The sequence below is a fragment of the Vombatus ursinus genome, unplaced genomic scaffold, assembly GCF_900497805.2.
Source record: "Vombatus ursinus unplaced genomic scaffold, bare-nosed wombat genome assembly UNPS02000582.1, whole genome shotgun sequence".
NCBI classification, from domain to species: domain Eukaryota; kingdom Metazoa; phylum Chordata; class Mammalia; order Diprotodontia; family Vombatidae; genus Vombatus; species Vombatus ursinus.
The window spans coordinates 37,918,913-37,932,754 of NW_020940360.1; the positions used below are offsets into that span (position 1 = coordinate 37,918,913).

At 37.7% G+C, this 13,842-nt stretch overlaps 1 protein-coding gene across 1 annotated transcript in view; it reads left to right on the forward strand.

Annotated features, from left to right (window-relative positions):
• Positions 1-13,842, forward strand: part of CDC40 (cell division cycle 40) — a 50,894-nt gene that overhangs the window by 4,004 nt on the left and 33,048 nt on the right. Inside the window, exon 2 of the mRNA XM_027855682.1 lies at positions 5,875-5,961. Coding sequence (XP_027711483.1) covers positions 5,875-5,961 — 87 coding nt within the window. The remainder of the gene's footprint in view (positions 1-5,874; positions 5,962-13,842) is intronic.

The following is a 13,842-nucleotide window of genomic DNA, read 5'->3' on the forward strand; positions in this document are numbered from 1 at the left end:
ACTGAAATTCTTTCAGGGGTTCTGCAAGGTCAAAACTTTTCATAATAATACTAAGATGTTTTCATTTCTAATATGGTAAATATCAATAAATATTACTCACACAAAAGCTCTTCATGTTCCTTAGTAATTTAAAGAGTAGAAAGGAGTCCTGAAGTCAAAAAGTTTGAGAACCACTGATACATAATTAAATACTAAAGTGTATGGCAGATTATGATATCCCAGAGGAGAGATTAATGTGGGCTGGAGTAGTCCTAGAGGGATTGGGAAACATTTGAAGAAGTGGAGAAGGATTCCAGTTGAAGACATCACAAGTGAAGATAATAGCAGTGGAAATGTATGTGATGTGTGAGAAGGGCAAAAAAACCCAACTGACTAAGGTGTTTCAATAGAGTGGTAGTGATAGAAACCAGATGGCAGGGAGTTAAGGAGAGAAGAGAAAGTGAGCAAACTGAAACAGTAAGTGTAAACTACCTGTTTAGAAAGTTTAGTGGTGAAAAAAAAAAATAGGAAGGTCAATAGGGGAGCAACAAGCTCGTTCTACATGTTTGAAGAGTTGGAGAAAGCCAGTGGGGACAGGCTAAAGGAAGAACACATATGTAGGAGCAAAGTTTATCTTAATTCTGGAGGGGCAGTGGATTGATTAGCTTTAGAGAAGAGAATCCAGAAACAGACACCCCCCCAATACTGGAGGGAATGAAGAAAGACGACAAGGTTAGGATGGCATTTCTTTTTGTTGTTGGTAGTGTCAAGATATTAGGAGACACCCTGTTTTCCAGAGCTAGGGCACAGTAAGCAATCTGTGCCTTGAGCTTGGCACAACAACAGTGGTTTGCACTCACATCTGGATGATCTCACCCTCTGGCAAAATCACGAAATTATTATATTGCTTTGACCAGCAGCACTAGGTATTTTCTGAACTTGGATAAGCACCGGACAAAAACTCAGACACGTTCTGGTCGTGAAGCTCTGCTACGAATAAAACTTGTCACGTTGTTGCTATTACCCCTCATTGTCAGGGCTACAGTTCACTGCTTAGCCACTAAGTATTGAGGTTTAGCCACAGTACAGGAGGGTCCCCACACTAGCGGCAGGGCTCAGGAACATGTGTCTAGATCCCCTTCTTGCTTCTAAGCCATTTTCTTCGCTTTGAAATTAGACTTCTGTTTGATTCCTAACTCTCCTGTCTCTAGCTTGCTATGTTCGACTTCAGCCATCCACAGCTAGAGGTTGGTTTGGTCCATTTGACAGTAGTGATAATGGAAGGATAGAATAGGAGCTTAGAGAATAATGAGGTCTAGAATAATACTAAATACTAATAATACTAAGCAAGAGATAAATATTTTTTTTCATTGTTATCAAATACCAGGTTAGAATTACATGGGATAAATCTACAAAGGGATGTAGGTCTGCTTTGTTTCTTGACTTGTATTCATGTTTGTTGAGCATCTGCCATATGCACAAGAAGCATTGTACTAGGTGCTGTAGAGGAGATACAAAGAATAAGATACATTCTCTGCCCTCACTGAGCTTAACCAAGTAGTTGTCTATAAGGGAATTAAGATGTGTACATAAACGACTATAGTACAAGCTATAGCAGAAAAGTGCAATAAAAAAGGGACAAAGCACTACGATAGTTCAAAAGAAGGAAAGATTGTTTTTGTCTAGAAGGATCAGAGAAGGTTTCATAGAGAAGATAATATTTAAGCTGGATATCTAAGCATTAGGTGGAAGTGTAGAGGGCAGGAGTATTCATGGTGTTCACCATGTGCACAAAGGCACAAAAGCAGGATTCAGTTTGGCTGGGGGAGAACTTACCTAGATAGGTAATAGTAGAAAGTAAAGTTAGAAAGGTGTGTTGGGGTTACATTTTGAATAAGGTTGTTTTAGTACCTATCAGGAATTACTGACAATTTTTGAGCAGTAATTCTAAAAATATGGTTGGAATAAAAAGTATGTAATAGGGGTGGTCCACGACTGGGATTTAGGGCACTGGACAAGAAATTAGACAAAAATAGACCTTCCAAAAGGCAGACTTTAGAATTTAGAATTTATGCTTACTAAAAACAATAACTTCATAGTATGGTTCTGGAAAAGAAGATGCTAAATATTAATTTTATGTTTTTGTGTATTGTATGTTTTGTATAATAACTTTCACATTTGGTCAGAATCATTGTGCCTTGAGCTTTTATGTACATTATAACAGGAAAATAGGCAAGAGTTTGTCAGAAACAGATAAGGCATTTAAGGTAAACTCAGACGTTTGAACAATTTAATTTTGATTGCAAATGAACATATTGGCAAGGAATAAATTGGTGCAGTCTCTTTTACACCCCAAATAGTTTCCCCACAACAGAACTTTCCTCTGCTTTTTTTTTTAAATTACTCTGAGGTATGAAATATCAGAAAACATTTCCCTTAACATAGATTTGGTTTAAATGATCTCCTGGCACTTGTTCTCAGAATTAACCACAGTCAGCTCAACACCTAAGGACTTCTTATTTCATTTATAGGTTATTTCATCATTCTTCCCTTCATGGCATTCTTCTTTCAGTGTCCTTTGCCAGAGTAGTGGAAAGAAATGAAGGTTGCTAATAACCACTTTTTAAAAAAACCACAACTAATTTCTTGAAAGAATACTGCTGGATCCGGAAAGAACTTAGTATTGTTCCCATTGATTTATCTGTTCTTCATTATAGGAATAACAACTCCATATTTACTCTATCATTCAGCCCTACCTCTAGATTTTATCGATTTCTTTTCCAAACTCTTTCCAGTCTAACCCTCTCATTTTGCAGATGGGAAAATTAAAGCCCAAAAAAAAAGGCATTTAAAAAAATTCAACACAGACGTCTGTTAAATAAACTATTTCCCTAAGGATTTCTTAAGTATTCACTTTACCAAGAGTTGGTTTGTATACAGCTTTTTAGAAGTAAATATTTCATTCTAGTTAGGCATGCTTATAGTGATGATTGTAAAAATGATTTTTTTATTAAATGAAAATGAATGAAAAAAGTAATTTTTATGGCACATCTTCTGACAAAGCTGGTATTTTAGGCCAGTAAAAAGACAGAACTGCAGGATAAGAGTGTTATATGTGAGGAGCAGCAAGAAATCAGTGCTGCTGGATTGTAAAAAATTTGGAGTTGTGCAGCTAGATGGTGCAGTGGATAGAGCACCAACCCTGAATTCAGGAAGACCTGAGTTCAAATCTGGCCTCAGACACTTGACACTTATTGTCTTTGTGACCCTGGGCAATTAACTTAACCCTGATTGTCTCACCAATAAAAAAAAAAAATTGAAGGTGAATAAAAAGTGCCAAAAGACTAGGAAGGTAGGAACTGGCCAGGTTCTGAAGGGCTTTAAAAGCCAAACAGAGGGTTTTATCTTTAATCCTGGAGGTAATAGGGAGCCACTGGAGTTTATTCAATAGGTGAGTAACATCTTCCAGCCTGTACTTCAGATAAATCACTTTGGTAACTGAGTAGAGAATGGATTGGATTGGGGATAGAGTTGAAGGATGCTAACCAGAAAGCTATTGCAGTAGTTCGGGCCTGAAATGATGTAGCTGCTGTATGAGTGGAGAAAGGGGTACCCAGGTGATAGCTGTTGTGAAAGTAGAAACTAAAAGAATTGGCAGCAGGTTGGGGGGGAGTGGGGTGGGAGGGGAGGTTTGAGGGAATGAGGAATTAAGGATGATGCCTAGTTTGAGGAACTGGTTGACTGGGAGGATGAATAGTAATATCCTCCACAGTAATAGGGAAGTTGGGAAGAGGGAAGGGTTTCAAGGGAAAGATAACAAATTCTGTTTTGGATGTGTTAAGTTTAAGAGGTTTAGGAGACATCCAATTCAAGATGTCCAGTAGGCATCTGGTCATCATCCGAAGTATTTTCTTCAGTTCTAGGTGCCACAGTTTAGAAAGGACTCTGATGAGCCAAATAGTTCCCAGAGGAGGGGCAACTAGGATGGTGACTGATCTTAAGTCATACGAGGATTGGTTGAAGGACCTGGGGATATTTTGCCTGGAGAAGCAAAGGAAGGAAGGAACCATACATTTATTAAGTGTCTAGAGTGTGCCAAGTACTGTGCTAAGCACTAGGGATACAAATACCTTAAAAAAATAAAAAAGTCCTTGCCCTCAAGATTACATTCTAAATTGGGTGTGAGGTGGGGCAGTGGGGAGGAGGAAAAGCTAAAAAGGAGGAGGAAGTTTTGGTAGGGAAGTGGTATTCCTAGATTCCATGGGGGGGGGGGGGGGGGGAATGAGAATGATGGCCAGACTACAGGCAACATGGTTTATAAATAGTGGCCTCGAAATTAGATAGAAGCATGGTTTTTGGCAAGAGCAGGGAAAACTTATCAGAACCCAGAGTCTTTCCAGAGTCAGAGTCCAGCGGGGCTAAGGGTATGAGAAAATGGGGGTGGTGGTCAGGATACAGACAGCAAAAGTTGCTTAAAAGCTATTTTCTTTTACTTTTTTAGTAGGTTAGAAAAAGATTCCTATATCTTATCCCAATTCAGTCTTTATGTGGCTAGCAAATTAGGAGATATAAGTACAATATTTTATAATGTAATATGACATATAATATATGGTTTTGGGAATGGAAGCACTAGGGAGGTAGCTGTTTTTAGAAGTTGTTTCGGAGATGTAGTTATACTGAGAATGTTTTGGTAGTATCTTTCTTTGGGGAAGTGTCTGTTGGTGCCCTGTGTCAGGTTCTCTCCATTAGCTTCAGCCAAAGAGGAAAGTTGAGAACTTTACCCACACAACCTATTAATAATGAGAACATACCTGATAAATGTGTGAAGAGCAAAGGTGTGAAATTCTCTTCCTTGTGAACATCATAAAAAAATTCCCAAAAGCTGATTTGTCCCTTCTCTTAATTCATCAAGTATTTACAATCATCACACATTTTCAAAGTTTATGTATTTCCTTACTTTAGTTTTTTGGCGTTTTTTTTTTTCCCATGCCTGTATTTACAGATTATTTATATGCCTTATCTACCTAGGCGAGTTAGTAACTCCTGGAAGATATAAACTCTGCCTGTTCTCCCTAGCTACACAAAAAGTGGTTTGTTCATTTAAGGGTGTCTAATTGCATCAGTTTGGAAGTAGAGAATTAGATGGTTTGAGAGTTGGAATTTTTTTGGCAGAACTGACTTGAAATTCCTAAAAGGAAGAATCAAAGCTTATTAAATTAATTTAAAACTACAGGCAGTATTAACTTGTATGGATGTACTATATTTACTAGGAGAAAAAAAGATTTATTTTGAAAGAGGAAAAAATATGCCAGATTTTGTCAGTCATTTTAACCTTCAAAAACTGCTACACTTATTTTTATTAATCATAAAGTGCTGGAAATTTTAGTCGTATTTTATAAAATAGCTGTGATAATAAGACTGAAGAAAAGATTGTGAATTTATTTTTGTTTTTTCAAATTGTGAATTTAACAAACATTACAAATATGAACCTTCCCATATAGAAAGAACAGAAAAAGAAGGTTGTATATAAATAATCTTTGTTGCATACATATATCTGTATATTGTGTGTATGCGTGTGTGTATACATATATGTCCATATTCATATGCCTATATACTTATGTATTCATGTAAAATGTAACATGATGTTACCAACGTTGCCGTTATTTTTCTGGGTCTTCTTCTGAACTTATATATACACACATATATGTGATATGCACACACACATATATACACACATATACATAATATCTTACAAATGTTAGTTGTTTTAATGCTTTTTTAAAAATTGCTATCATACGCACTGACTAGACATGAATTTAAAACCACTGCTTATACAAGTGAAAATAATAAAGCAGTTGCCAGATATTTAAAGTTTATGTGTTTGGTTTATTTTAGGAAGATGTAGAGACTGGAGTACACCTTGATCCTGCCATTAAGGAAGTCCAATACAATCCTTCTTATGAGACCATGTTTGCTCCTGAGGTAAGAATAAAGTATATTTGAAGGTGATGGTTTCATATTCTGTGTTTGAAAAAGTCTAAAAGACTTCTACTTTCTTTACATTAAAGTGATTTATTTGAAAATGCTTGAAAGTTTGCCAGTGATAGCCTGATGAAATTTTTTCCCCCAGTATATACCTACATTTAAATGGATGGGTTGTGATCTTCATTGTTGAAAGGAATGCTCACATTCATGAGATCATAGATCCATAGACTTGTTGAAGAAGCATATTTAAGTACTTGATAACAGGGGAACTTCGATCAAGGAAAAAGAAACAGAGTAAGGAGGACATTTTCTTTCTATAAGAGAAGAAAATATCTTTGCCTTCAAGGAAATTCCCATTGTATTTATTGTAAAATTAAGTATCTAAAGTAGGTGCTTTAATGATCATTTTCTTTTCACCTGACCAGTTGTCCTGATTTATATCTTGCTACTGGACACAGATGGCTCTGGAGAAGAAAATAAGGCTGGTGACTTTGCACAGCCTTCCCTCACTTAAATCCAATTTACTTGCAAGTCATGGCGTCACCTCCTTGATTCTCTTCAAGAATGAAGGACAAACAACAGTCTTTTCACACATTTCTTCCCTGCCCCATCACCTCTTATCTGCATTTTTCTGGGAACCCTGCATTGACAGCTCCAAAAAGGTAGCATTTGCGTTATCTTCCTTTCTTAATGTTCTGCCTGGCAAGTTACACTTCCCTTGCAACACCAGTGCAGTGTATAGGATATTTTCAGGTGCTGTGGCTGTACACAGTCTACTAGAATTCCCCAAATCAGGACTGATTTATGAGGGTCAAAATTCATTCACAGAATCATAGATTTAGAGCTCTCATTTACCTTTAGAGGTCATCTAGTCCAACCCTTTCACTTTTCAAATAAAGAAACTGAGTCCAATATAGATGAAATGGCTTACCTAAGGTCATACCAGTGGTAAGTAGCAGATACAGGTGTCAAATCCCAATTCTCTTGACTCTAGACCTAGTATTTTTTACATTGCACCACACTACAGTTGCTTTAGCCTTTAGGCAAATCTCTGTCACCCCTCAAGATAAAGCAGTGCCATATGTATTTGCCCTCCTGCTTGCTTTAATGATCATAAACCAATATTGACTAAATTGCTATCTATGGGCTACTAGGCTGACTAAGTTCATCACCATGAGATCTGGGACTAATTGTGCAAATCAAGCAAATGAAAACAAAGAACCTCTAATAGTAACCATGGTTTATATTAGCACTACATGGGAATGCTACTGCTAAGCTAGAGGCTTAAGCAAAGGAGGAAGGAAAAAAATTTAAAAGGAATAGTATCACAAACTTATCTAGTGGAAAGAGACCTACATTTAGAATCAAAGGGATTTGGTTTGATTTCTGGGTCTGTTATTCCTTTTGTGAACTTTCTCTCTCTAATCCTCAACATCCTCATGAGTAAAATGATGAGGGGGTTAGACTAAATGATCTCTTTTAGATAAAAATTCCTTGATTTCAATGAGCATAAAACAATCTGGGTATTTAAACATCCCTGTCTAGTCTTTTAGTATTTATCTAGCTTTACTTTTGGAATTATCTGAATTATTAATGGTGGGTGAATCTTAAGGGTCCCCAAGTTATACTTTGTATTAAATCAATGATTTTTAGACATGGGCTTTGTTTTTATGTTATCCTCTCAATAATTATGAAGAAAGAATTTATAGTTCTGATATCCACCTATGATCTTAAATTGGATTTTTTATTAAATATTTAGGTGTGCATACCATTATGGTAGGCACAATACAGAATAAACTAAACTGACCTGGTTACTATCCTGAAGGAGACAAAAAAAAATGATGTAACATGAGTAAGCATAAAAAAATGCATTGAAGCAGAAGAAATAATCCATTTAGAAGAGTTTTTGTAAAAAAAAAAAAACAAAAAAAACAAACCCGGGACATTAGAAATTGAAAGCTGGAAGAGATCTTCCAAATATCTAGTCCCACCCCATTTTTTACAGATATAAAAATTGAGTTTTAATTAAAAGCTCAAAATATCTTTAATATGAGGAAAGGAGAATGTTTGGACTTAAACAAGGAAGGCATTGTATCTAGGGAGAATACTGTGACAGAAAATAGGAATAATTCATTAGATTCTTTTTCCCTCTCCCCCTTCATATTCCTGCTGCTATCCTCATTCAGGTCCTTATCATCTCTGGACTTATACTTGGACAATTGTAATAGTCTCTCACTGGTTTACCTGCCAACAAGACTTTTCCTACATGTCATCCTTCATATCTCTGCCAGAAGAATCTTCCTGTTGTAGGAATCTGATTGCATCTGTCCTCTCCTCAATGAATTCTCCATTGCATATGGAGAGTACAATCCAGACTCCTTAGCCTGACATTAAGAGGTCCACAACCAGACTCCAACATACCTTTCCTTAGTTTACACTATTTTCCTTCATACATTCCAGAGCTCAGGGGTCAGCAAGCTATGGCCTTCAGTTTGGCCCTCTCAAAACAAATTCTTAGCTGAGCACTGTGACAGCCTTTTTTGCTGATCTCTGCCTATCCAAACCAAATCATTTGTTATTTCCTATCTCATTCTGCTGTTTCCTGCTTCTTGGACTTAACACATGTTGTCCCCCGTGCCTAGAATGTTTCCACTTAAACCATTAACTCTTCCATGAATTTTTTTCCTGATTTTCCCGCATCACAAGCATCTGTAAATAATCTCTCTGTTTTAAGATCTCTCCTACCACTCTATTTATATCTTCTCCATGCATTTGTTACAGTTTATATTATGATTTTGTGTACATCCTATCTTTCTCCCTCCCAAATATATTCATAAATTCCTAGATAACAGACTATATGTGTCTTTATTTCATTTTATCTGTTGTGCCTAACCCAATATATTGCTTGTGTTTTTCTTAATTGAACTGGAGGCACAAAGTAGGTTTGTTTAAGTAGAGCAAAGTACCTTGAAGCCACAAGTGAGGAATGTTATTATATCATTTTGGTGATAGAACAATTAAATTTCATTTTCCATCTTTCATTATTAAATAGACATAGAACTACTTCACTTATTTTCCTGGGCACTAGAAAGATTAAATATAGTTAAAATTTGTGATATAAGAAAGAACAGAAATAGTGTTTTCAGCAATGTTGTTATGTGATTGCACAAAGAACTCTTTTTCATACTGTGGGAAGGCACCATGTTATTATTCTGTCGTTTCTCAAATCCCTCCAGCTTGCCAAACCGCAGGTTCCTTTATATGCCCTGGAGCAGTTTAGTAGACATATTGGGGAAAGATTTCCATGTGATTTACATTGTCGTTTTCAAACTAAAGTACACCTCTAAAATTCATTAAGGAATTGATAAAATGAAAAAGATGATTTTATTTACATTTCATTTAAAGTACATTACTTCATTTCTCGGAGGCAGGATGGCAGAGTAAGCAGCAAATTGCCATGACTCTCCCTTATTCACCTCCAAACAAACATAAAATGGCTTCCCAAAACAACTCCTGGAACAGCAGAGCCAGCAAAAGGACAGGATGAAACGATCTTTGAGCCCAAGAAACTTGGAAGATTGGCAGGAAAGATCTGTCTCAGGTAAAAGGGGAGTGAAATCCAGGACAGGAAGCATCCTAGCAAGCCAGCAACAAGCCCCACCTCAGCAAACCAGCAGTAGATCCTGAGCCTCAGTGTGATGTAGCAGGCAAATGCCAGCACCAGGACCCCCTACATGCCTCAGCATAACCAGAGGAACAGGCAGACTCCAGCTCTGAGAACCTCCACACTGCATGCTTCAGTATATTCCTGGAAATGCAGAACCACCTCACTGGCCTTAGCACACACTGGACACAAGCACTAGGACCCTGGCTCAGCACCAGGTAAGCTGCCAGACCCCTATAACCTCCAGTAGCGCCAGCCAACTCCTTCCCCACCCACTCAGCACAGCACCAGATACGAGTGAGCCCTGTGGACCTCAGGGCAACATCAGTTTCACACCAGGTAAACAGCCAGGGCATGCAGCCCCTGGCACAAGAAGCCTGAGACAGTGCCCCTTCCATCTTGGGAGCAGAGCTCAAGTTTAAAAGAAAGGAAAAAGGCCAAAAAAGATGAGCAAAAAAACAACAAAAAAGAATCTGACCATAAAAAGTCATTGTGGTGACAGGGAAGAGGAAGACAAACTCAGAAGAGAGCAACAATGTCAAAACACCTGTGGGCAATGCCCCAAAGAAAAATGGGAAGTGGTCTGAACCCCAGAAAGAACTAATGGAAGAGTTCAAAAAGGAGCTTTAAAATTATATGAGAGAGGTAGAAGAAAAATTGGGAAAAGAAATGAGAGTGATACAAGAGAATTATGAAAAAAAGAGTCAACAGCTTGGAAAAAGACAAAAATTGCTTAAAAAGTAGAATTGGCCAAATGGAAAAGGAAATATAGAAATCCACTGAAGAAAACAACTCCTTTAAAAGTACATGTGGACAAAAGAATGAAAAAAGTAGGGGCAGCTAGGTGGAGAAGTGGATAAGCTCCAACCTTGGAGTCAAGAGGACCTGAGTTCAAATCCAGCCTCAGACACAACGCTTACTAGTTGCATGACCCTGGGCAAGTCACTTAACTCCGATTGCTTCACCAAAAGACAAGGAAAAAAAAAGAATAAAAAAAGTAGAAAAAAATATAAAATATCTCATGGGAAAAACAAATGACCTGGAAAATAGATCCAGGAGAGACAATATCAGAATCATTGGACTACTTGAAAACCAGGGGATTCCTTATAGATGATGAGGCTCAGTGGGTTTTCTCATATGTGGACGACATTGTGCTTGTTGTTGTTTGTCCTTCATTCTCAAAGAGGACCATGGCATCAGAAAGGTGATGCCATGACTTGCAAATGAATTGGATTTAAGTGAGGGGGGGTTCTGCAAAGTCACCAGCCTCACTTTCTCCTCCAGAGCCGTCTAGCAAGACATAAATCAGGACAACTGGAGATGCAGTAGACTTTGGCCTTTTTAAGTTTATCTTTTTAAGACTTTTTTAAGGTCTTTCCCAAGTCTCATTTTCATTGAGGCAATGCCCATTCAGTGATTAAGGCTAGGTAAGAAATGAGACAAAGAATGGCCTCTTTTACCTAGTCAAAAGAAAAATCCATCTGAGAGCACAAGGACCCTCAGGGTTTCTGGCCAAAACAGAAACAATTGCTTTTCACATTAGCTCTGAGCCATCAGGGGATGAATTTCAAGCTCTAGAAGCCTGCTAGACTCTTCTGTTTAGCCTAACGGTACACCCAGGAGGAACTGAATGGATAAAGAATGCTTATTAAGTAACACATTCTCACATTAGTCATGTAAAAAAATATATTTTTTAATTCTGCATATTATTCTGTCATCTCTCATGAGGTAGGCAGGATTCTTCTTTACTAGTTCTTTGGAATCATGGTGTATCAATTGGTTGACCAGAGTTCTTGATGTATTTCAAAATTGCTAAACTATATTATATTGAAGTTGGACTCCAAAAAAAAAGTGCTTTACTAAAACAGTTCATTTATGAATGCTGTTTTGTTTTAGTTGTGTTAAATGCTGCAGATAACTGAATCATCGAATTCTAATAGCAGCAGTTGTTACAAAAGCTTCCACCCCATTCCTGCCTTAGCATTATAAAAGGAAAAGTGCTCTTTTGAAAAGATTACATTTTATGTCTGTTAACACAGGGAAATTAGTCCAAAACAAAGCATAGTTACATGGGTATCTCTCCATTACTGTTTTATTTCATTTAATTATTTTAGAAAGTAGTTTTTAACTTTTTAAATTTTTTTCATCTGGTGTTTGTGATTTTTTAAAGAAAGGAGTGGAGGGAGGAGTATTTCAAAGGGCAATAAAAGTCTCGAACTCTGTTTTTGAAGGGAGTAATATGGAATAAGACTAGAAAAGTATGTAGAAGCCAGATAGTGGAGGACCTTGGATGACATGCTGAGAGCTTTATATTTTATCTTGGAGGCAGCAGGGAGCCACTGAAAGTTTTTGAGCATTGCTTTAGGGAAGAATATTTTGGTTTCTATGTGGAGAATAGACTAGAGAGGTGTTAAAATGAAAGCTGGGAGACCAATAGGAAGCTATTAAAATATTCCAACTGAGAAGTGATGAGAGACTGAAATAGGATGATGTCCGTGTGAATGGAACAAAGGTAACCAGTGCAAGAGAGGTTGTGGGAGTAGGCTCAAGCAGACTTGGCAGATGATGGTGGACATGAATGTTAAGCTCGAGGGAGAAGTCAAAGGTAAATGTGGGGTTTTGAACCAAAATAACAGGAAAGATGGTATGCTAACCTGAGAGAACTTCAGTGACTGGCAGATTGGTGGGGACCGAGGAGGGGATCAAGGTGAGATAATCAGTTCTATTTGGAATGTGTTACGTTTCAGTTGCCTGTGAGACATCTGGGTGGAGACATTTTAACACTCAGTGAGGTTAAGTACACCACAGTTCTGGGGAAAAGTCCCAGGATGAAGGAAGCCATGGGAGAAACACATGCTAAAGGAGTTAGGGAAGAGTTGATCTAATAAAAGAAACTGAGGAATAGTCAAACAGATAAAGAATAGAACCAAAGGAGAGCAATATCACAGCACCCAGAAAAGAAGAGGTATTTAGGAGGAGAGGATGGTCAGCAGTGTTATTATTTCAGAGAGGTCAAGGAAGAGATGAGTGAAAAAGCTCATTGAGATCCATTGGTAACCGTGGAAAGAGCAATTTCAGTCTAGTGAAACTGCATGGATTGTAAAGGTTTAAGAAGTGAGTAGATCATGAGAAAATGGAAGCAGAAAGTATAAAGAATTCTTTCTTCAAGTTTGGCAGTCAGTGGAAGGGAGGGGTAGGACAATAGTTTGAAGAGACGCGAAAACCAAGTAAAAATTTTGTTTGTTTTTTGAGGATGGGGTAGACCTAAGTATGTTTCTAGAAAATGGGGACACCACTTCTAAGGAGGGACAGGGTCAAAAGAGAGAATAGAATAAATGGGAGGGGGATAGGATTAAGGGAAATATATTTAGTTTTTCACAACATGATTACTATGAAAGTGTTTTGCATGACTACACATGTGTAACCTGTATCGAGTTGCTTGCCTTCTTAATGAGGGTAGGTGGGGAGGGAGTGAGAAAATTTGGAACCCGAAGTTTTAAAAGCAAATGTTAAAAAAAAAATTGTTTTCACATGCAACTGGGAAATAAGATATACAGGCAATAGGGTATAGAAATCTGTCCTGCCCTACAGGAAGATTGAAGGGGAAAGGGTTAAGAGAAGGAGAGAAGAAATAGAAGGGAGGGCAGATTAGGGGAAGGGGTATTCAGAATGCATGCCATCTTGGGGTGGGGGGAGGGATGAGATGGGGAGAAAATTTGGAACTCAAAATCTTGTGGAAGTGAATGTTGAAAACTAAAAATAAATAAAGACATTTAAAAAAGGGTATGCCAGTAGATAAGGCAAATTTGAAGATATGAGAGAGAGAGAATATGATAAGCTTCTAGAGGATACAGGAGAACATAAGAGCACAAATAGGAGTTTCCCTTGACGTGGAGAAAGCACCTCACCTTCCTCAGATCCTGGAATGATGGAGAAGATGAGTGAGGATGTAGAGATGTGGAACAAGAGAGATATGGGAACTTAGATCAATTGATTGGGTCTTTCTTAGTAAAGCAGGAAGCAAGCTCATTTGCTTACAGAAAAGGGTCAGGGGTAACATTGTAGACTTGAGAAAAGAGGTTTGAAATTGCAACTGAGGTGTGTCAATTAAGGAGGAATAAAAGGATTATACTATGACAATAAAGACCTAACTTAGATTAGATTGTATAAATTTGTAGTGGACCCAGTCAGCAGAGTTTCTTTACTTCTCCAAA